The sequence below is a fragment of the Pipra filicauda genome, unplaced genomic scaffold (assembly GCF_003945595.2).
Source record: "Pipra filicauda isolate LSUMZ 115617 unplaced genomic scaffold, ASM394559v2 scaffold33_size4404698_pilon, whole genome shotgun sequence".
Taxonomy (NCBI): domain Eukaryota; kingdom Metazoa; phylum Chordata; class Aves; order Passeriformes; family Pipridae; genus Pipra; species Pipra filicauda.
This window is the reverse complement of record NW_024104465.1, coordinates 4,303,797-4,324,602: the sequence shown is the minus strand read 5'-3', so window position 1 is coordinate 4,324,602 and position 20,806 is coordinate 4,303,797. Positions and strand designations below refer to the sequence as shown.

At 54.3% G+C, this 20,806-nt stretch overlaps 2 protein-coding genes across 3 annotated transcripts in view; one reads left to right on the top strand and one right to left on the bottom strand.

Annotated features, from left to right (window-relative positions):
- Positions 1-10,462, bottom strand: part of SSH1 (slingshot protein phosphatase 1) — a 32,832-nt gene extending 22,370 nt beyond the window's left edge. Inside the window, exons 1-2 of the mRNA XM_027744659.2 lie at positions 10,384-10,462; positions 5,476-5,516 (exon numbers count right to left, since the gene is read on the bottom strand). Coding sequence (XP_027600460.1) covers positions 5,476-5,516; positions 10,384-10,449 — 107 coding nt within the window. The 5' untranslated portion in view covers positions 10,450-10,462. The remainder of the gene's footprint in view (positions 1-5,475; positions 5,517-10,383) is intronic.
- A 919-nt stretch (positions 10,463-11,381) lies between these two features.
- Positions 11,382-20,710, top strand: DAO (D-amino acid oxidase). Of its 2 annotated transcripts, XM_027711272.2 has the most exons (11): positions 11,382-11,465; positions 12,781-12,986; positions 13,098-13,212; positions 13,531-13,607; positions 14,030-14,095; positions 14,349-14,403; positions 14,865-14,969; positions 15,458-15,540; positions 17,506-17,623; positions 18,206-18,304; positions 18,688-20,710. In XM_027711272.2, exons 2-11 carry the CDS (start codon positions 12,793-12,795, stop codon positions 18,820-18,822), a joined length of 1,047 nt encoding a protein of 348 aa, XP_027567073.1. In that variant the 5' UTR covers positions 11,382-11,465; positions 12,781-12,792; the 3' UTR covers positions 18,823-20,710. The 2 variants fall into 2 exon arrangements, with proteins under 2 accessions (XP_027567073.1, XP_039240083.1); XM_039384149.1 differs by lacking the exons at positions 18,206-18,304; positions 18,688-20,710 and adding an exon at positions 17,756-17,903.
- The last annotated feature ends 96 nt before the right edge of the window (positions 20,711-20,806 follow it).

Here is a 20,806-nt window from a genome sequence, read left to right as displayed (position 1 = left end):
CATGGAAAAATAAAATAAACTAAATCCAGAGGGATCACATGGGGTAAAAGCAGAGCGAGAAAAGTTCTGACTCAACCCTGACACCTCCCCGAGGGCTTAACTAGACCACAGCCTGGGGGAACGCAGCCAGCACCTCAAAAATCAGGAGACTGCCAGGCAGGGGCAAAGCTCCTGGCAAAAATGTGTTGGTAAAGACCTCAGGATCACTCTTCCATCCACTCCAAACCCATCTTTTACAAGGAGAATGCAGAGGGAAGCAGACAGCTGGAATCCAAACGGTTTTGCAGGGCTGGGAGGGAGATGCCCACTCATGGGCAGTGCTCTCCGCTGGGATACGAGTGTTGGATGTGACCATTTGGATGGCAGTCAGGGCAAACAAGGAACCTGGCAGCTTCCTGGGAAATCTGAAAGGCACATTTTGTCCCGTTCCCTGCATTTCTGGCTGACTTGGTCTGTGATGTGAAGCCCCAGAGGTTTCCTGCCCAGCTGCCTTCACCAGCGGTTCTTGCAGCAGGATTCCTTCAGGAAGCTAAAATTTTCAAAGAGGGAAGTTCTGCAGAGGAGAGTCCTGATCCCAAATAAACCTGAACAACTAATGGATGCAGTGTGCACCCTAATCCATTTGAATCTGGGCTTATTTTTGGCTTATTTTGCTTCTTGATTTGTGCAGTGGCAAAGCAATTCTGCATCAGGGATTTAAATGCTGCAAAGGGATGTGTAAATGTTTGGGAAATAAACTCAGCACTCTTGGGAAATAAACTCAACACTTTTCATTAGAAGTAAAGCCAGGCCTAAGAAGGTGTTCTATCCATTGCACACTGTCCAAAAACATCTTAGCACCACTTGCCAGGCAGACCACAGCTCTGATTTGTATGAGAAATCCCTGACTCACAGATTTTGGCAGACGATTATCAAAGATTAAGATATTTAAAATCAAGAGGCATTTGGAACCAAAATATTGTTCTGACCCAGCTCTAACACCTAAATAAACAGTGACCACACTGGCCTTTTACAGAAACAAATGTTCAGTGCACAGCCAGCACCTCTGATAACAGGGCCAGTTGGTTTGGGTTCTGCCAAACTGCTGAGGTTTCACGGAATAAAAAAAGGAAAAACAAAAAAGATGTAGATACAATTCCAAAAGGGTCTGATCATCACATCTTCAAACTGGCAGCTCTCCTGCTGTTCCTCTACCTACATCCAAGTAAACTCCTTGTGTTGCTCAACTGCAAGTCAGCAACAGTTTCCTGGAAAGGCCCGATCTTAACTAAGCGCAGTTTCCTCAGCTCCACGGTGTTTGACCCTCCCCACACCCTCCAACACAAAATGGCAAGGCCTAATTACACCTCAGTCGCCTCCCAGGCCACACCCCCGGGCCAGAGAGCTCCCGAGGGTCGGGAGCCTGTAGATTTGCTCCCATTGTAGGGAGCACGCTAAGGCAGGATGCGGCCGCCGGGCCAGGATGTGATTCAGCGTCCTGTTTTGAACAGTTCATGAAGTCAGCAACTTCTGCCCCGAGATCTCCACCAGCTCGCTGGGACACAACCAGTCTGTGACAGGATTTGTCAAGGGTGTCACGAGCTGCTGTCCCCACAAATAAACCCTCACACAGCTGTCCCAGTGCTCCCCCAGCCCCGAGAACCTGCCCGGCACACGGCCACGGCCACCCCACATTGTGGGGACAAGCCCTTCCCTCAGTGCTGCCTCCAGCAAAACATGCTCCTAAATCCATAAAAAGGTTAAGGATCAAGGTGTTAATAAATAATTTTTTGTGCATTAAAATATCATGTATGTAAAATAGAACTAAACATATATATATAATATACATCTATGATATACACTATTATATAATGGCATCCTCTGGTGCGTGCCAGAGGGATGATCACGGAATCATTTAGGTTGGAAAAGACCTCTAAGATCGAGTCCTACTCTTTCCCCAGCACTACCAAGGCTACCACTAACCCATGTCCCCAAGTGCCATATTCATGCAATTTTTAAATCCCTGCAGGGGTGGTGACTCCATCACTGCCCTGGGCAGCCTGTGCCAAGGCTGGACAACCTTTTCCATGAAGGAATTTTCCCTAATATCCAATCTAAACTTGATGATGCTCTGCAAAGACTTTGTCTGCAGCAATGACTCCTCCTGTTAATCGCTGATCTGCAAATGTACACGAGCCCAACCCTGAAAACCTCTACCTCCCACAGCTGCTCTTGCCAACTCCTAAAATTTGGTTCGGTGGTGCCAAACAAGAACAGTTCTTTCCATAACCATCTTCAGGCTTGATCAGAGGCTGGAGATAACCAACTTCCAGGCCCTTCTGCAGCAGTTCAACCTCTATTTCCCTGTGGAAGGTGCCCGAAAACACTCACCAGGCCCCACATTCAGGCTGTGATTGTAAAGCCAACAATGGCAAAGATTACAGAACGACTGGCTAAACAAACTTATTTATGTTTGTAATTAAAACCAGTGATTATCTTGCTGTGTTTGCCAACCACATCTGAGAACCAGCCAACACTCACAACTGACTGGGTTTGTGCAACGTCTCCTTTGAGTTGGTGCGACAGAGCCAACCCCTGCCCAAGGGTGAGAAGCCGCTGGGCTGCACCAAAAGACAGTGTAGGAAAAACTGCACATCCCCCCCTGCCAGCGAAGAGCTCAGTTCAGCTCAGCTCTGCTCTGCCTCCCCTGTGCTCCACACCATCCTCTGGGGTTGCTCAGAGCCAGAGGAGCAGGACGTGGTGTTGCCATAAGGCCGCAGGCACCGCGCACACGAGGCTCACGTGGAGCTCGGCCGACCCTCATCTTGGAGAACTTAAGGTTGGGCTTAACTCTAGGTTAACACATCCTCCCATGGGCTTGGCCTAACCCTGCCTGCAGTTGTATTATGATCCAGGTGAGCTGTGGCTGCACTGCATCTTTAGGGGAAAAAAGGGATCCCTCCGATGGGCATCCTGGAAGGGAGGTTTGAGCAGACACAGATCTGCACCGAGCCCGATGGGGCTTTAGATCTCATTCTGGGCTCTTACATTTTTTTCTGATGTGAATCTTTACCTGTGGGGAACAACATAGACTCCTGGCTGTCTGCTGGGAATAGTGTGGATGGTACCTGGTAGATGCTTCCACAAAAATTTTTGGAAAGGAAGAAAAAGAAGACTTAAAAGTAACTTAATTCTAAGAAAACTCAGACAGCAAAAATATGTTTGAAAGCAAAGCTGAACCTGGAACGTGTCCCTCAGGCTGTGTTAGGGTAGAAGCTGTTCCAGGGAGAAAACAGGAAGAAAAGCATTTTGGAATGACAGAAACAATAAGGAAGGATGGCCACAGAGCAGGAAGAGGTGGCTGGGTACAAACCCACGATACAGCCCTGTTCCACCAAGAGAACAATCAGTTTGCTCATGGAACCAGATCCAACCATGCAATCTTGAATAAAAATCCTGGAATTTTTTAGAATGCATGAAAATAACCTTGTTCAACAGGCAGATGAGCAAATTATGTCATAACTGTGTAACAGCACTGCCACCCTGCACTGGTGAAACTCAGCTTGAGCCGGCAGCATGATGGGGACACGTTTCCAACAATCCTTCCTTTTCCTAAACCTAAGGATCTCCAAGGTCTCAGAGCCAGGAGCTGCCATCCCCTGTGCTCGGAGCATGTGTGACAAAGCCCAGCTGTCACCTCTGTCTGCACCAAGGCTAGAGCAGGATTTAGATTCACAAACACCATCACAGCCCGTTCCTGCAGGGTTTTTTTTCAGAGCAGCAGCACAATGAAGTTGAACAATTCTGCCACCCCATGGGCATGGGCAGAGTCTCCGCAGATTGATCCGGAGCAGCTGCCGGTGGGAAGGGGACAGGATCGACCCACCAAACTATGAGGAGTTTAATTTATCATCTACAGTGTGTCCACACATTTTCTGCAGCCCCTGGCAGTGCTTCCCCCTGAGGACAGCAAAGGTTCTGCACCAGAGCCATGTGATTCCCGAGGTCTGTCTGGCTATTTAATTACCAGATTCTTATCCTGACAATTGTATACGGAAGAGCAGCCCCAGGAGACTGAAGGACAGAGGAAGCTCGTGGGATCTCGGTGTCCAACGTCAGTGCTGCAGCATTTTTCAGCAGCCAGTAGAAAACCATCAGCCTTTAAGCCTGGTCTAAGTACATCTACACTCCCCATGACTCTGGTTGGTGGTGGGTACATGTACTCGACTTGCAAAGAAGCCAGACAGGCCAAAGGTGGCCACAAATCCAAGGACTCATCTGGACATTGAAAACATTTGTAATGAAGAGGATGAAGCTGCATTTCCTCTTTCAGCACAGAACTGGATATCCCAAAAAAGAGGCTGTCATCCTGCTTGGTTACATGTTACTGTTTAATGCAACACGGGAAGAAGCAAAAGAATTAAAAGAATGACAGCTGTATGGCTGTTTGTGCCTTCAGCAGATTCCTGCTGGAGCCCTGCATTGCGCAAGGAGAAAAACCAGGAATCCTGAATTTTGCTTTAACCAATACAAAATCCATTCCCCACAAAATCAGTTCTCAAATGGCATTACAGACAGCCATGAAATACTTCTGTCTGCAACCCAAGTGTGTGAAGACAGGACAGCCATGGAATTCCAGGCTTCCCAGGTAGGCTGCAGCCATGAGAAACCACCCTGGAACACAGAAGCAAAGAAGTCTGACTTTCCTGCTCTGTCAGGGAGCAACTCTGCTTTTCTGCCCTCTGACTTCACTTGCAGGGCAAAGACAGTCTAAGCAGCAGCACGAGTGGCTTTGCTTTTATCTGAAACCAGGAAAACTAAAGCAGGAAGGAGTGGCAAGGAGGAGAGAACTCAACTGCTGCCTATCTTTATGCTTCTCTCCCAGGCTGTGGTTTACAGGTTAGAGGGTAAGAGCTGCCTGCAAGAGCTGGGCTTAGAGTGGAAGCCCCCCAGAATTACTCAGAGCCCTATTAACCAGGGCCCCTCCACAAGATCTTTGCATCACTACTTCAGATCTGCACAATGTCGGTGAGGAGCCTTTCTCTTCTCCTGCAGGATCCCTCAGCCCTTTTCTTCCCACACATGAAGAAAGTGGCTCTACACAACCCTAAGGAGTCCAATCCCAATGGTTAATGCCCAGGAATGAGCAGAGCTCTCCCCTCCCCAGCCCGGAGCCTCAGGGAGCAGCAGCAGAGCCAGAGATGCTGCGATAACAGTTAAGTGCTGTGGCCAGAGCTGAGGAGCAATTTTCCAGTGTCCTCCCACCAGGAAAAAAGGATCACAAACCCTCTTTTATGCTTCAGCTCGTTAAATGCTCATCTCAAAGCTGATAAGGGAGAGAGCGTGCCCACTGCTCTGCTCTCTGCAGACCATGCCATTCCCTGCAGGCAAGGTACAGGCTCGAGGTCGGAGATCTCTGCGGGATCAGGACTTGGATACATGGCAGACAATTAACAGCACTGGAAACAATGTTTAGAGCCCAAAAGCTCCGCTTACCTCACATTTAATTTACGCTCTTCATCGCTGCCAACCTCCAGCTGAGGGGAGAAAAGAAGGACACAGAGAAAGTTACACGTTGCTTGTTTCCACATTACAACTACAAATAAAACCCCCGCACTTTTTAAACCCATCCCTGCAACAACAGGGTGCGGGTGGCTGGGGGTTTTTTCTTCCCGGTGCTAGGGATAAATGACACTCCCTAGTCATGCCATCAGCACCGGCGCCGGGTGACAAAGGGGCTCACGGGGATTTTAAAGCTATTAGGTCCTAATCCTGCAAGCTGGGCCTGGAGCACAGATCGGTTTGACGATCGTCACGGAGCGCACACACATCGCGGCCACCGCGCACACACGTGAGGGCAGCGCCGGGAACCGCGGGCTGGGCACAGGGAGCGCCGGGGTTCGGGGGGTGCAGGGACAGCACAAGGACACAGCCCAAAGTGCCCCGCTGGGGCTGTCCCAGCTCCAGCACCTGAACCCCAACCTGGCACCACCAAGCCCAACCACTGCTCACACCGGCAGCACAACAAGGCCACCTCTGCCTGAACACTGGCCAGGACGATGCCCACCTTGTTGCCCAAGCAAGTCCTACGTCTGCTGCCTCCCTGAGGGACACGCTGCTCTGGTGGCAGGCACGGATTAAAACAGGCGCTTTTTTACCAGGCACTGGTGGGAAGCCCCCCTGGAGGCAAATCTGGCTGCTCCGGTGACATTAGTGGCCCTCACACTCTATTTGCTCTCCCCAAAAGCAGAAGTGTGGCTCCAGCCTGCTTCCAGAAACAAGCATTTTCACACAGCCCTGCTTTCCAGCCACCCCTGCAACTTCTGGACAAAATTCCTTATTAAAGGAAAACAGAATTGGGGCTAATTGCATCCAGAGCTGACCAAAAAAAAAAAACCAAAACAAACCAAAACAGGCTCAAAGATAATTCTCCTCCTTTGGTCCTGTGTGAGTAGACAGAGGAGAAAAGGGCAGGGGCAATCCCTTGGAGGGCAGGGCTATGCTGGGGAGGTGGTTTGGGCCCAAAAAGCAAAGCAGGGATTTTACAGATAGTCCTGCAACAGGAAAACATTCACACAACTCACCAGACCCTGATAAAGCTGGAAGGACACAAGCCTTGAAGGAATCGGTGCTGACACTCAGGGAACATCCTGGTATTTACTAAAACATTGCTCAGAACCCACATCAAATAAGGGTCACCATAAGGGTTATTTGTTTCCAGGTGCTTTTGTACAAGTTAAAAATAAGCAAACAGTTCCATTTAAAATGTTCAGGCTTGAGGTTTCGTGTGTGTGGAGGACCTGGATTGCTTCCCACTCCTCGAGTTAGCACTGGGGAGGCCAGGGTGCACAGGAGCTGCTCTGCTGAGAATCTGTGAGAACCGAGTAAAGCCAGAGGAAAAAAACCCTCCAAATGCAACAGCAGAGGCCGGATATTGGAAATATGGCCATTTGGAGGAAGGGAGATGCACAAGGCTCATCCCAACTGACCCAGCAGAGGGTGAGGAGCATACCAGGGTTATTTTTAGTCTGTTTACAGTGAGCAGTGGCAGCACAGAGCCGGGCTCTGAAGGCAGAGCCCCAGAGAACCCTGAGTCCCAGTGCTCCCACCGGCAGATCCCCCAGCCCTGGGAAGGTCTGGCAGGTTTGTGGCCTTTGCAGGGCCACCCTCCTGTTTGTTTGGGTCTGTCACGTAGCAACGAGGGGGAGAAAAACTCTTTTTCCCTTTTTAAACAAACGTGACTGAACTCTTGGATGTTGTCAGCTGGGGCTGGGCAGCAGGGCTGGGCCTGGAGCTGCTGTGGGCTCCTCTCCTGCAGGAGCTGAGCTGCTCTCAAAGCCAAATTTCCCTGTATCTTCTATTAAAAAGCTGCAGTAAAACCAAACCAAAGCAGCAGCAAGCCTGCCACGCCAAGCCCTCCTGCCTTATCCTGCTCAGAGCATCCCTCTGAGCAGGCAGGTTTTGGGGTGCACCACCCACCACGGTGATGCTGTGGACCCACAGCCGATCCCACCACGGCACAGACACCACGAGCAGACCCCCACCAGACACATCCACATCCTCCCTGGGGACTGGGCCAGGCTGAAGGACGTGGCAGGGAACGGGATATGTGTGGGGGGGAGATGCACCAGCACGTGCAAGTTCCCAAGTGTGTATGAACCCCCCTCTCCTAAGAATTTACGGCTCACTATGTTAACACAGCAGCAAACCTTGTGCAGGCAGCAGCATCCATTTTATAAATTCCTTGGGGCTCATGAGTTAGAAGAGGCCCAGCAGCACAGTCACAATTAGCAAAGATGTATGGTCATGATTTTCCATTAAAAATACCTTCTAGTAATTATTGAGTAGGTTAAAAGTCCCAAGGAGACCTGGTTTCCCATGCAAGAAAGATCCTTGCATGGGATCACGCTGGCACTTTTGGATGGGATTTTTCTTTGAAATTAACTGTGTAAAAACAACACGTTGAATCTGGAAAAAGCTCATTTCTGGTTTTATGGTATTTCAAGCCAGAAGGAGCCATTCCAACAGGAGTGGATATCTTCCTCTGGGAGCCATCACAGCACACCTGAGCTGTGGGTGCTGTAGGCAGAAGAGCCCTGCCATGGACAACACATGGAGACAAGTTTGGGGCAGCATTTTTGGGAGGAAAAGGGAGAATTGTATGGAAAGAAGAATCACCACCAGCAGCTCCCACACCAAGCAATGCCCAACACAGATGTACATGGCAAGGTCTACTTCGACTCCTCTTCCACCTGCTCCAGTTAAATCCAGACTAATTCCACTGCCTGCAACAGGGTTATGGCTCATTTTCCTCTCCATAGATTGGGTGGTCAGTAGGCCTTGTTTAAGGCTCTGTCTAAACCAGAACCCAACAAAATTCCTTCTGAGAACTCCTTAGGAAAGCACGTGTCCTGTCTCCAAGTTTCTCAATGAACACGGTGTGGCCCAAACTGGGTTCCTGCAGCCAGGGACCCCCCGTAGCCCCCGGGGTGAGGGAGAACCCGGGAGCCTTGTGGCACTGCCCCCCTCCCGCTCCCCCCTCGGACCAGCTAATCGGGGGAGTCACAGGGACCTGACAGGTGACAAATAGGATTGTTTACCTGGCAGGAGTGGGGACAGAGCGGAGCCAAGGGCAGCGAGCACCAAAGGAAAGAGGTGTGGGGGAGAGGGATGCACGGGAAGGGTGTGCAGACAAACACCAGGCCTATCTTTGAGGGTCACAAGAGATGGATTAGGAGGAAAAAATGCAAGAAAGAAAGATAAACTGGAGGTGCAGCTGTGCTTGGATGGCATGTGGGAGCTGCAGGGATGGAAGCAGAAGCCCAAGGCCAGGCAGAGGCAGGAGAGGGCATTTCTGGGATACAGGAGTGGAGGGGGTGTGCAGCAGAGGTAGGACATGCAGGGTGCCAGGCAGGCAGGACAGGGATGCACGGGACATGGCACCACGGGGCACCAGGGTAAGTGTCAGGTAGAGGCCCTGGAGCAGCAGAGCTGGGGCAAGGACAGGGCAGCAGCACAGTGCAGGCCATGCCACAGCGAGGAGTGGCAGCAATCAGGGATGTCACACAGGTATGGGGTGCAGCACAACAGGAGCTGCACCAAGGTGGAGCAGGATGGAAGCTGCTCCCAGGGAACGGACCACAGCCACCTCAGGGAAGAGCTAAGCTCTCTGGGGGGCAGGAGCTGCAGCAGGAGGGGGGAAAGGCAGTGCCATGACAGCACAGGGACAGAGGGGGAAAGCAGAGCACGCCAGGGTAGGAGTTGGTGGCAGCTCTGGGATGTTAAAGAGGGAGAAGGTCTGGGGTCAGCAAGCACAGCTGCTCCATGGAGACAGGCCCAGCACACTGCCCAGGGATTTACCTGTCAAGAGAAGGGTCAAACAGGCTGCCCAAGGGGTTAGGGAGCACAAGCAAATGCTGGGTGAGGGCTGGAGTGGGAGACACGGGGACCAGGGGCTGTGTGCAGTGAGTGCTGTCTGTGGGACAGACCCAGGCCTGGCTCAGCCTGGCAGCACCACAGGGCTGGGGCTGGGCAGCACTGGGGGCTGTGAGGGGAAGGGGCTGGGATGGCTGGAGGGCTGTGAGGGGCTGAGCTGGGGCCAGGAGGGTCAGGGAGCTGTAGGGGGGCAGAAGGCTGCAAGGGTCAGGGCTGGGAGGGGATGAAGACAAGGGGTAAGTGGCTATGGGGGGCCAGGGGGCCATAGGGCTGGAAGCCATGAGGGGGATGGAGTGAGGGACTTGGGAGGGCTGTGAGGGCTGAACTGGGGCCAGGAGGCTCTGGGAAGTCAGGCCATGGGGACTGCAAGGGATGAAGACGGGGCAAGTGGCCATGAAGGGCCAGGAGGCTGCAGGGCTGGGGGCCATGAGGGACCAGGGCCTCCCTGTGAAGGGAATGGGGGATATGGGAGGGTTGGGGGGACTGTAGAGGGCAAGCAGGGGCCAGGTGACTATAGGGAGTCAGGCCATGGGGACTGCGAGGGGATGAAGGCAGGGGGTGAGTGGCTATGGGGGGCCAGGGGGGATGAGACCAGGGGCTGGAGAGTCTGAGGGGCCAGGGTGGTGGGGCTGGGCCATGAGGGACATGGGAACTGGGCCTTTGAGGACGGAGCCAGGGCCTGGGGAACATGGGGTGGCTGTGAGGGGGACGGAACCAGGAGCTGTGAAGGGCCAGAGCCGCGAGGCCGGGACCAGGAGGGACCTGAGTCTGCGAGGGGGCCGAAACCAGGGCCTGGGGGAGGCCATGAGGGACCCGGGTCTGTGAGGGGACGGAACCAGGAGCTTCGGGCCATGAGGGGCCTGTCCCTGCGCGGGGCCTCACCCCGCCCCTCCCCGCTCCCCATCCCCCGCCGCCGCCGGCAGGGCCCACTGTCCCCTTCCCTGCCCGCCCCGTCCCCTCGCAGCTAACCTCGCTGGTGCTGGCGGAGGAGGCAGCGCTGGGGGTCGGCGAGCGCTGCAGGGTGACCAGCGCCATGGCTGCGGCACCGGCCCCGGCCCCGGCTCGGCTGAGCCTCCCCTCGCGCGGGAAGGGGCGGGGCCTCGGGGCGGGGCTTGCTGCGGGGGGCGGGGCCTCCCGAGTGGGCGGGGCTTGATCCTGCCCCATCCCACCCCAAATCCCGCCCCATCCCACCCCACCATCCCGTTCCACCCCCTGCCACGGGCAGGGACACCTTCCAGTAGACCAGCTTGCTCCAAGCCCCGTTCAACCTGGCCTTGGACACTTCCAGGGATGGGGCAGCCACAGCTTCTCTGGGCAACCTGTGCCAGGGTCTCACCACCCTCACAGCGGAGAATTTATTCCCCATATCCCACCTAACCCTGCCCTCTGGCAGTAGGAAGCCATTCCCCCTTGTCCTGGCACTCCAGGCCCTTGTAAATAGTCTCTCTCCACGTTTCTTTTCGACCCCCATCAGGTACTTGAAAGGCTGCAACTAGGTCACCCCAGCACCTTCTCTTCTCCAGGCTGAATAATCTCAATTTCCTCTGTCTACCCAAAAATTGAGCCTGCAGCACCCAATTTTCCCAGATCCTGCAGGAATCTTGTGTTCAAGGAACAACTGGACTTAGCACTTTGGTTGACAACATGGGGATTGGTCAAAGGTTCAACTTGACAATCTCGGAGGTCTTTCCCAGCCTCAGTGATTCTGTGAATGCAGAGGCTGGGAAGTCATTGAATCACTGTGGTTGGAAAAGACCTCCAGGATCGTGCCCACTGAGGCAATGCCAGTGTCCCGATCCAGCGGTCACCATGGTGACCAGTGTCAGGGATGTTGTTCTGCCAGCCGTGGTGGTGACCTCGTTCCCCATTGCTCTGGGGCCGGCTGCCAGCAGCACGTGGGAAGTCCACCTCCCCCGGGCTGGAGCAGACTTTGGCCCTGCTGCTCTGGGCACTTAGACTTTGCCTTGCTGGACTGTAAACGAGCCACTCTGAACTCTGTGGAAGCCTCTGAAACTCGCAGTGACTCCTCTGAGGACCCCCCCACTCCACAGGTAAACTGGTGCAAAACCTGTATTCCTGTTGTTTTTTGGCCAGTGAGGCGGATCCTCCTCGGCTGGAGCTGTGGAGGCAGTGGGGGAGAGTCCCCATGGCTGCAGGTGGGGGAGGTGACCCCGGTTCCGTGGGTTTTGGTTCCCGGGGGTTGTAACACCACGGCAGATGGGAAGCAGCTCCCGCAGCGCCGCCGTTCCGGTGACTCATCCCTCCATCCCAGCAAATGTCAGTCCCGCTGTGGGCAGCCTTTCCAGCAGAGATGCTGTGCTTCACCTTGTCCAAATAAAATTGTGGGCTGGAGTTTATTCCTGCTCCCAGAACCAGGCCTGGGGTGCAGCCGGCACATCCTCCCCTGCCCATGCTGTGGGATCTGACCCAGCCCTTCCCCAAAGCGGTCCCTGTCCACTCCCTGCCCAGGCAGTGACCACAGGGCTTTTCCAAGGCAGAAAAGCTCTGCTGAGAGGGAATCAGGGGACTGAGGAGGCTGCAGACCCTCTTTGCAGCTGCAATTTCCCAACAGTTCTTTCAGCCATGCCAGGAACGGTTTGGGGTGGTGGCACAGCCACCCTCGTGCAGCCCCAGTGGTGACAGCGGTGTGAGGATCCAACCTTGCACTTATCACACCTGGCATTACTCCCTGGAAAACATCCAGTGCTTCCTATGTCTTTTATCCATGCCCACTTCTTGCCTCCAGCCTGTGCCCAGGGCTGGGAAGGATTGGGAGCTGCCCAGAGCAGGACTGGGTCGATGGGAATGGAGGGCTCACACCATCCCATGGCAGACAGTGTGAGTGGTGGGTGCTCCCACCTCTCCCTGGCTGGTGGGAAGAAGAAGAGGATGCTGAGGGCTGTGCTGCTCTGTCCCGAGGTGCCACAGGGCAGGAAGCACCTGGAGCTCTTTCTGCCTGGTGAGGAATGTGGCCACGGGCAGCTGAGCCACTGGTAGAGCCAGGGATGGAGAGACATTCCCCAGTCCCCATGGGGAACTATACCCCCTCATCCATGATCGATTCCTGTGTCTGGTCAGCACAGGCAGGGGTGGAGGAGGACTTGTGAGCCTTTACAAGGAACGCACAGAGGTGCACCATGAGGACCACGGTGTGACTCTTGAGGATGGTCCTGTGCAGGGCTAAGGGTTGGACTGGTTGATTCTCGTGGGTCCCTTCCAACTCAGCACATTCTGTGAGTGTGAGTCTGTGACCTCAGCCCTTCCCTACTGCTCAGGCGGTGGAGCCGAGGCCGGGTGGGGTCCCGGGGAGCTGCTTCTCTCCCTCCTGGGCAGCCCCAGCTGGTCCAGCAGCCTCTGTCCCCGCAGGGAGCCGGAGCCATGCGCGTGGCCGTCATCGGGGCCGGGGTCATCGGGCTCTCCAGCGCCCTGTGCATCCACGAGCAGTTCCACGGGCTGGTGTCCTCCCTGGAGCTGGAGATCTACGCCGACTGCTTCACCCCCCACACCACCAGCGACGGCGCGGCCGGGCTGTGGCAGCCCTACCTGAGCGACCTCGGCAACCTGCAGGAGACGTGAGGGACAGGAGGAGGAGGAGGAGGAGGCTGGAGTTGTGTCCTCCCAGGCGTGCCCGGGCACAGCTCCGTGGGGCTGGCAGAGCCATCACTCCCCTGTTCTCATCGCAGGCTCTGGAATAAAGAGACGTTCGATTACCTCCTCGGGCACCTGCACTCCCCAGCAGCCCAGGAAATGGGACTTTTCCTGCTTTCTGGCTACAACCTGTTCACTGAGCCGGTGCCGGTAAGGAGCAAGATCCAATAGGGCTGGGAAAGGCTCCAGCTCCTCCCCGAGGGCGGGCAGGGCTGTGCCTCTTCCCAGCCAACGCTCCTGAATCCTTCCAAGTTTGCTTTGTGGCAGTGCCTGGGACACGATGTTTTCTGTGCCATCCCAGTGTGAGGAAGGGCCGAGGGAGCAGCAGAGCCTCTCCAGCCCTGGTTGGCAGCTGCCCCCCATCTGTGTCCCTCTGGGATACCCTGTGTCCCTTTTCCCCCCCTTCTGTCTCATGCTGATGTGGTGATCCAGATTCACTAATGATATCAGAGCTTTTCCCTACTGTAGGACCCATCTTGGAAGAACATTGTCCTGGGATTCAGGAACTTGACACCAAAAGAACTCGAACTCTTCCCTGGTTACAGGTATTTTTCAGTCTGTTCTCTGGAGACTCAGGCAGGGCAGATGTGGCTAGACACCTCCCTGGCATGGGGCAGTGGGGACAAGAAACTGCTGGTGCAGAAGTGTCCTCGCTTTCCTACAGCTGCTTCCTTCAAATAAGTAGGAAACACCTCAAATGGCCAAAAAAGCAGCAGCCCAGCATGGAAACCATTCCAGCTCCTTTCTTACTTCATCAGATAGTGTCAAAATAAAAATCAGTATAAGGTGTTTTATGCTGTAAATGGGGTGGAGGAGTGGGGGAAATTCATGCACTTGTTGTGCAAGGGGAAATTGGGGTCTCAGGGGGAATTGGGGCCCCAGATCCAAGTGGCTGTTGGGAGCACCGGAACAGGAGGCTCCTATGAAGGTGCTGCAGGTCCTCACACCTCCTCTCTTCTGGTTTCAGCTATGGCTGGTTCAACACGGCGCTGATGCTGGAGGGCAGGAGTTACCTGCCCTGGCTCACCAACAGGTGAGTGTGGATTCCTGCTCGTTGCCCCAGTGGAGTAACACCCTCCCCACTTTAATAATGAGCCTAGGGGTGTATTTTTGCATGAGAAAAATGAAAGTAATGGGATGCTTGGATCTGCATCCAAGAGCTTTTGGCTATGGGAATATTTGGGCTTGATTTCATTCCTGTAATTCTAATGCCGAGTGGGTGCCCTGGCACTGAATGATACATTTGCTTTTAATTTGCCAGTAACAAATGAATTTGTTCTTCCCAGGCTGACACAGAGAGGAGTGAAGTTTTTCCATAAGAAGGTTGAGTCTTTCCAGGAGGTGGGTGGGGATGTGGAGGCAGGGCAGAGGGCACAGCCCTGTCTCAGTGTGGGGAAGCATCATCCAGCAGGCATATCCTGCTCCAGGATGTCCTTGGTGTCAGTGATGGGCCAGGGGACAGGGGCAAGGCTGTGCCAAGACCTAGGAAATGTGTTCTACCAGGAAGGATAAAGGGGCTTGGGCATCAAGAGGTGGCTGAGAGGGTATGGGTAAAGCATTAGTCCAGCATGGATTGGCAGCTTTCCCTGGAATGGCTTTCAGCACACATGGGGTCTCAGCAGGAGCCGTGGTGGGGAAGCTGTGTCCTGGATCCAGCCCTTATGGTTTATCCATTACCAGATGCTGGACTGAGCACTCAGCTCCTTTTGGAGCAGGAATGTTGTGCCCTGAGGGCAGCACCCTGTGTGCTGCTCCCAGCTGTGTCCATGTGCTGCTCCCCACCCGTGCCCATCTCTCCCCAGCTGTTCTCCCAGGGTGTGGATGTGGTGATAAACTGCTCTGGGATGCGCTCGGGGGAGCTGCAGCCGGACCCGGAGCTCCAGCCCGGCCGGGGCCAGATCATAAAGGTGAGGTGGGTGTAGGGCTTGGGGCTTCCCAAAAACCCACTTCTTACCGTGAGGAAAACCTGTGTCCTCTGGGGCAAACCACGGGCTTGTAGGCTGGATCTACACTAGGATCAGGTCCTGATTCCCAGCAAACACTGGTCATGTGAAACCCACCTGGATCCCATTCCTGGTTCAGTTGTGGGAAAGCCCTCAATCTCCAGCCTGTTCCTCTGTTGGGTGAGTGTGGGGGGAGGTCAAAAGCATAGTGCTATTAATAATAAAACAACATAAAATCCTTGGGAGTAGAGGATGATTATTTGGGCAAACAGGCTCATGCCAGTAGGAAGCTCCTCCTCTTCCCTACCTGCATTCCCATCCACCTGTCTTCTCAGGGAACAGAAAGCTTGAGCAGAGGGTCCCACATCTGGCCCCTGGTGTCCCTCCTGCTGCCCCCCGAGCCTGGCACCCCACTCTCCATCTCCCCCTGACCCTCTCCCCTGGTCTGCCAGGTCCTGGCCCCCTGGGTGAAGCATTTCATCATCACTCATGACGTGAAGTCTGGGATCTACAAGTCTCCCTACGTCATCCCAGGGTAGGTGACAGCGGCCCAGGAGGGTCTGGCTGGTCCTGGTGACATTCTGGCTGGTCCTGGTCAGTGTCCCCAGAGTCCTGGCTCGGACGCGGCTCCTGCTGGCACCTGCCAGGGCCTGGAGTCACACCTGGCCTGCTGGTGCTTCTCCTGGCTGTGTGGGAGGGGAGCAGAAGGACGTGGGCAGCAAAGTGAGGGAGCTCCCAGAGCCTCAGGACTTCAATGTCCCATCCTTTTCCAAGGAGCAAATCCCACCAAAGCAAAAAGTCAGTCCTGGCCAGGTCCTCAATAGGGGCAGACACTGATAGTGTAGTGGATATTTTGGGGGAGGCCTTTTGTTTTTGCATTTGTACCCATCTGTTTTATCAATGATGTTGGAAGGCACTGCTGATCCCTGCTCCCACAAAACCAGGGCAGGAATCCTTTTACTTTAATAAAACCTCCCCTGGAAATCTCAGCCTTCCCCTCACTGGCCTCTGAGCTGTGCCCGAGCTCTTGGTGAACTTGGGGGCATCCCATTGGATCATGGAATATCCTGAGTGGGAAGGGACCACAAGGATCATCCAGTCCAATTCCTGGCCCTGCCCAGGACACCCCAACAATCCCACCCTGTCCCTGAGAGTGTTGTCCAAACACTCCTTGAGCTCTGGCAGCCTTGGGACCATGACCACTGCCCTGGGGAGCCTGTTCAGTGCCCGACCACCCTCTGGGGGAAGAAACTTCTCCTGAGATCCAACCTAAACCTCCCCTGACACAGCTCCAGCCCTTCCCTCTGGTCCTGTCACTGGTCACAGAGAGCAGAGATTGGAGCTGCCCCTCTTGGGGAAGTTATGGATTGGGATAAGTCTCCCCTTAGTCTCCAGGGCTCCCTGCCACCTCCCTGCAAGACTGTGGAGGAATCCGGGGGGAAAACCTTATGTCTATGTCCCCCTAGGGCTGAAATGAGATCCTGGAGCCAAAAGCACCATGTCCAGAGCTCAGAGAGTGACTGTGGCCAGGCAGAGCCCAGCTTCCAGCACTTTTCCTGCACTTCCCACCTGCTTCCCACCAGCAGCTTGCTCAGGGAAGTTGGGATCTATTTGAGGCAGCAGCATTTGCTGTGCCCAGGGAGCTGCACTGCAGGATAAATAAACACACCTGCTGTTCATCCCAGCTCTGCTTCCTCCTGAGGGCAGGCAGAGACCCCACTCTGGCAATGGAGAAAGGTTTTTTAAGCTGGAACTCCAATGCTGCATCTCTGGCACTTCCTATTGTCCCAGTATTCCAGGATTAGGCAATAAGCCAGGTTGTAAATGGAGCTTTGCTTGCTCACAGCCCCCAAGCATCGCATTCTGAGTGATTTCTGATTACAGTCTCAGACAAATTCCTCTCCCTGTGTTTGTTTTAGCTCAAGCTCTCAGAGCAGCACCAGGCTGATCCCTAAAGAAGACAGATCCTCTTCCCTGCTGGAGAGCTTGGCCCTGAGAGGATTCTTTCCACATGCCCCAGCCCTTTTTTTTTTGTGCTTCCCAGGGATCACACAAGGTTTTGGAAGGGTCCAGCCAGCACAGAACCCCCCACCTCTCCCCAGCCTTAATCTACCTCTTTTCCTCTGCTAATCCAGGGGAGTTTTGGGCAGCAGCAGCACCAGTCTGCTTCTCTGTGCTTCCCTCCAGAGGCATCCCGTTCCTTCCAGCTCTTCCCCAGGCAGGCAGGAGCAGACCTGTTTGATAAGGATGGAATTATCTGTCTGGTTTGCCCAGACAAGGAAGGGCCTTTTGGGTGCTGATAGGATTTAATGAGTGACTTGCTCCTGAGCTGAGCAGGCACCGCTCTCCACCTGCTCCATGTGGGAGTTTCTCCAGCAGGAATATGTTGCAGGCTCAGAATGTATCAGGATCCAACACCACACACACACAGAGTCCCTCCATGAGATGACCCCACAAGGGACAGCTGGAGACACTCACCCTGTGTGTCCTTTGGGTGCAGGAGCGAGTTCACGGTCCTGGGAGGGATTTACCAGCATGGAAACTGGAGCGAGGAGAACAGTGCCCAGGACCACAAAACCATCTGGGAGAGCTGCTGCCGCCTGCTCCCAGCTCTCCAGGTGGGTGACCTGACCCAACACCCACTGGGATGGGGCATAGAGAGCTGGGGAGCTCAGGGATGTGAGAATGGGCACTGGAACAAACCACAGAACCTCAGTGTTTCCATGAGTCTGTGTTTCCATCCATCACAGATACCCAGGGCTCTTCCACCCGGCTGATGGACAGGCAGGGACAAGGTTTGTAGGAAAAATAATTCCTCCTAGAGCTGGTAAAAAAGTAGAACTAAAGCTCTGGGAGGTCCCAGGTTGTGGTGTCTCTACGGCTTTAGAGCAGGGCTGGTGTGGGGTGAGGCTGGTGTGTGTCCACCCCCAGTGCTGCTGTTGTGCCCTGGATCAGCAGGAAAGGCAGCACAGGGGTTTGCCTCACCTGCTCCACACAGGCTGCTGATGAGCAGCTGTAATCCCAAATTGTTCTGCCTGGTCACCCCTTGCAGCATCCCAGGAGCTGCTGCAGGACTGGGGACCCCCTGTCCCTCCTCTTCCCATGGATCACCTGAAGCCGTGGGGTTTGGCTGCTGTAATTCCAGGGGTGCTGTAGTTCCAAGGAATGCTGTGCAAATGCTGATGTAGTTTTGCTTCCAGAAGGCAAAGATCGTCAGTGAGTGGAGTGGCCTGAGACCGTCACGGCCCCAGGTTCGCCTGGAGCGGGAGAGCATCCGGCATGGGAATGTCCAGGGAGAGGTATGTGCACAGCCCTGGGGGCTGAGTGCAATTAGTGACCGTGTTAATTGTGCCCCAGTCCCTATGACCTTGGCAATGAAACACCAACCCCCTGCTGTGCCCCCAGCCTGCCCCACCATCCTTGGCCCTCCCTGTGGCCCCACCAACAGCCAAGGAATCTTTGATTCCATTCCAGCCCAGTGTCAGAGAGAAATGTCAGAGACACAGAAACACGATACTGATGTGGCTGCCCCGCCCATGGAAGTGTTCAGGGCCAGGTTGGACAGGACTTGGAGCAACCTGGGCTAGTGGAAGGTGTCCCAGCCCATGGCAGGGGGTGGAACTGGCTGGGCTTTAAGGCCCCTTCCAACTCAAACCATTCCATGACTGTGATTCTCCCCCAGGTGATCCACAACTATGGCCACGGCGGGTTTGGGATCACCATCCACTGGGGCTGTGCCATGGCAGCAGCCCGGCTCTTTGGGAGCATCCTCCAGGAGAGGAGGAAGGTGGCCAGTTCACCACAGCCCCGCTTGTGAGTGCCTGCTCACCCCTTTGGGAGTGCCTGCTCACCTGGATCATCCCAACAGCAGTAGCTTAGAAATCACACAGAACAATGGGAATAGCACAGGGATACGTGTGGGTGCTCGACCCTCCACAGCTCCAGCTCTGGGCCCCAGTGCCTCGCTGCCCTGCAGACAGCTCAGCTCCCTGCACAACCTGCCCAAGGAAGGGCTTTAAAATCTGGACTAATTACCCATGGCAAAGCGCAGTCCTGTCTGGGATCAGCCTGCAAAGGGCAGGCAGGGTTCAGCTGAAACCCTGACAGCCCTGCAGTTCATCTGCACATGGGACAGGATCTGAAACCAAGCCGGTGCCACCTGAGGTCTCCCCTGGTGCTCCAACACCCAGCGTGTAATTAGATTTCCAGGCTCCCCCCAGGAGGCAAAAGCTCCTTAGTAGGAAGAAGCTCTGAGGCTCCCAGGGAAGTAACAACAGCTCTGGGAGCACGTGCCTGGGTTCCACCAGCTTTCCTCCCATTCCTGCCAGGACAAAGCCCGGGGTTGCAGCACCTGGTTAGTGTAGCTGGGAACAGACAGCAGCACTTGCCTAAAATGGGCTTTCCAAAGGATGTTTTAGCAACAAAAGCAACTTGTTCCAGCCCTGGACTTGCCAGACTCTATATATAGCAGAGAGCAAAATAGCTCTTCTTGTCCCTAAAACTCCCATGGGCCCCTCAGTTTCCCATTTCTCCCAGCTGTGGGACATGGCTGGGACACAGCTTGGAGAACAGGGCTGGCTCGGGGCAGGTTGTGCTTCCCAGAGGAGTTGGGGCAGCTCCCAGGAGGGCAGGATTGTTTGGGGTGTTCAGGGATGCTCCTGGGGACCCAACACACTGTTCTAAAGGCACAGCCTGGCTGATTTCTCAGTGCCATGTGTCTTTCCTGCTCTGCAAGCCATCCCAGGCAAGGCACTGGCTGGTCAGGAAGCATTAGCCTCAAATCCGAAGGCTGTCCTGAGCCCAGCACAGTGCCTGACTCACTCTCCTCCACGGATAAGCCAACTGTTCCTTACTCAACCGTGATGCAGCTCCTCTCTCCCTATGACTCCATGTGCCAGGAATAGCTCCTCAGCCTGGGCTGTGCTGCACCTCGGGAACGGGAGATGCTGCAAATCAGCAGCATTACACGGGAATGCCCAAGGAAAAGACTCACTGTTGAAGGTACAGTGAGAGCAGAATTGAAGTTCCTCTGGCTGTGATTTTGGCCCAGTGCTGGTGCTCCTCACATCCCTGAGAAATATAAAACATCAAATGGTATCCAGGGTTTGGGCTTCCTGGCTGCAGGACATCATCCCTTCGGCTGTGTTAACAGCTGTAAGGGAGGTGAGACAGTGTCCAGGGAAGGGAAGGGTCCAGAAATTGGGAGCCACTGTCAGTGGCAGTCTGTCCAAAGGGTTTTCCACCCTCTGGCAGCTCACCTGAGATGCTGCAGCCTCAGGGTAAAATCAGGAATAGGGCAGGAAAATGAAAACCAGAGCTGGAGAAAATTCACATCAATTAATGCTGAACCCAGTGGCCTGTGATCCCACCTCAGGAGAAGCCACTCAGGGGAACCGAATCCCTTTGATTTCACTTATTCCAAATATGAGACAGTCAGGACCACGTTCTCATCTGCTGTAAATCCAAACTGTGTGATCTGAGAAAAGCTACACTGGAAGAGCAGGGGAGCAGGATATCACTGTGTACCTTCAATGAGCAGCTGATCCTTCTGGTCTCAGAGCTTACAGGAGCCAGTGTCCTGTGATCTCACATGGCCTCTCAGGAAACAGGAATGATTTGATCTGTAATTTTATTTACAGGGCTAATTTTGTTTGCTCTCTAAAGGCACAATTTCATATTTGTGAACAATAAAGGAAATATTCAAACATCTCGCACGTGATGCTTTTTCTTCCTAATGATGGCACAGGCAGGGCCTCCAATGCTAATTCCATAGAAACATCCCAATAGATCATCATTCCACG

Excerpts from the sequence above, each read along its gene's own strand:
- DAO (XM_027711272.2), top strand. The coding sequence starts at position 12,793 with ATGCGCGTGGCCGTCATCGGGGCCGGGGTCATCGGGCTCTCCAGCGCC. Across the intron at positions 14,404-14,864 it reads AGGTTGAGTCTTTCCAGGAG|CTGTTCTCCCAGGGTGTGGA; the intron begins GTGGGTGGGGAT and ends ATCTCTCCCCAG. Across the intron at positions 17,624-18,205 it reads GCCTGCTCCCAGCTCTCCAG|AAGGCAAAGATCGTCAGTGA; the intron begins GTGGGTGACCTG and ends TTTTGCTTCCAG.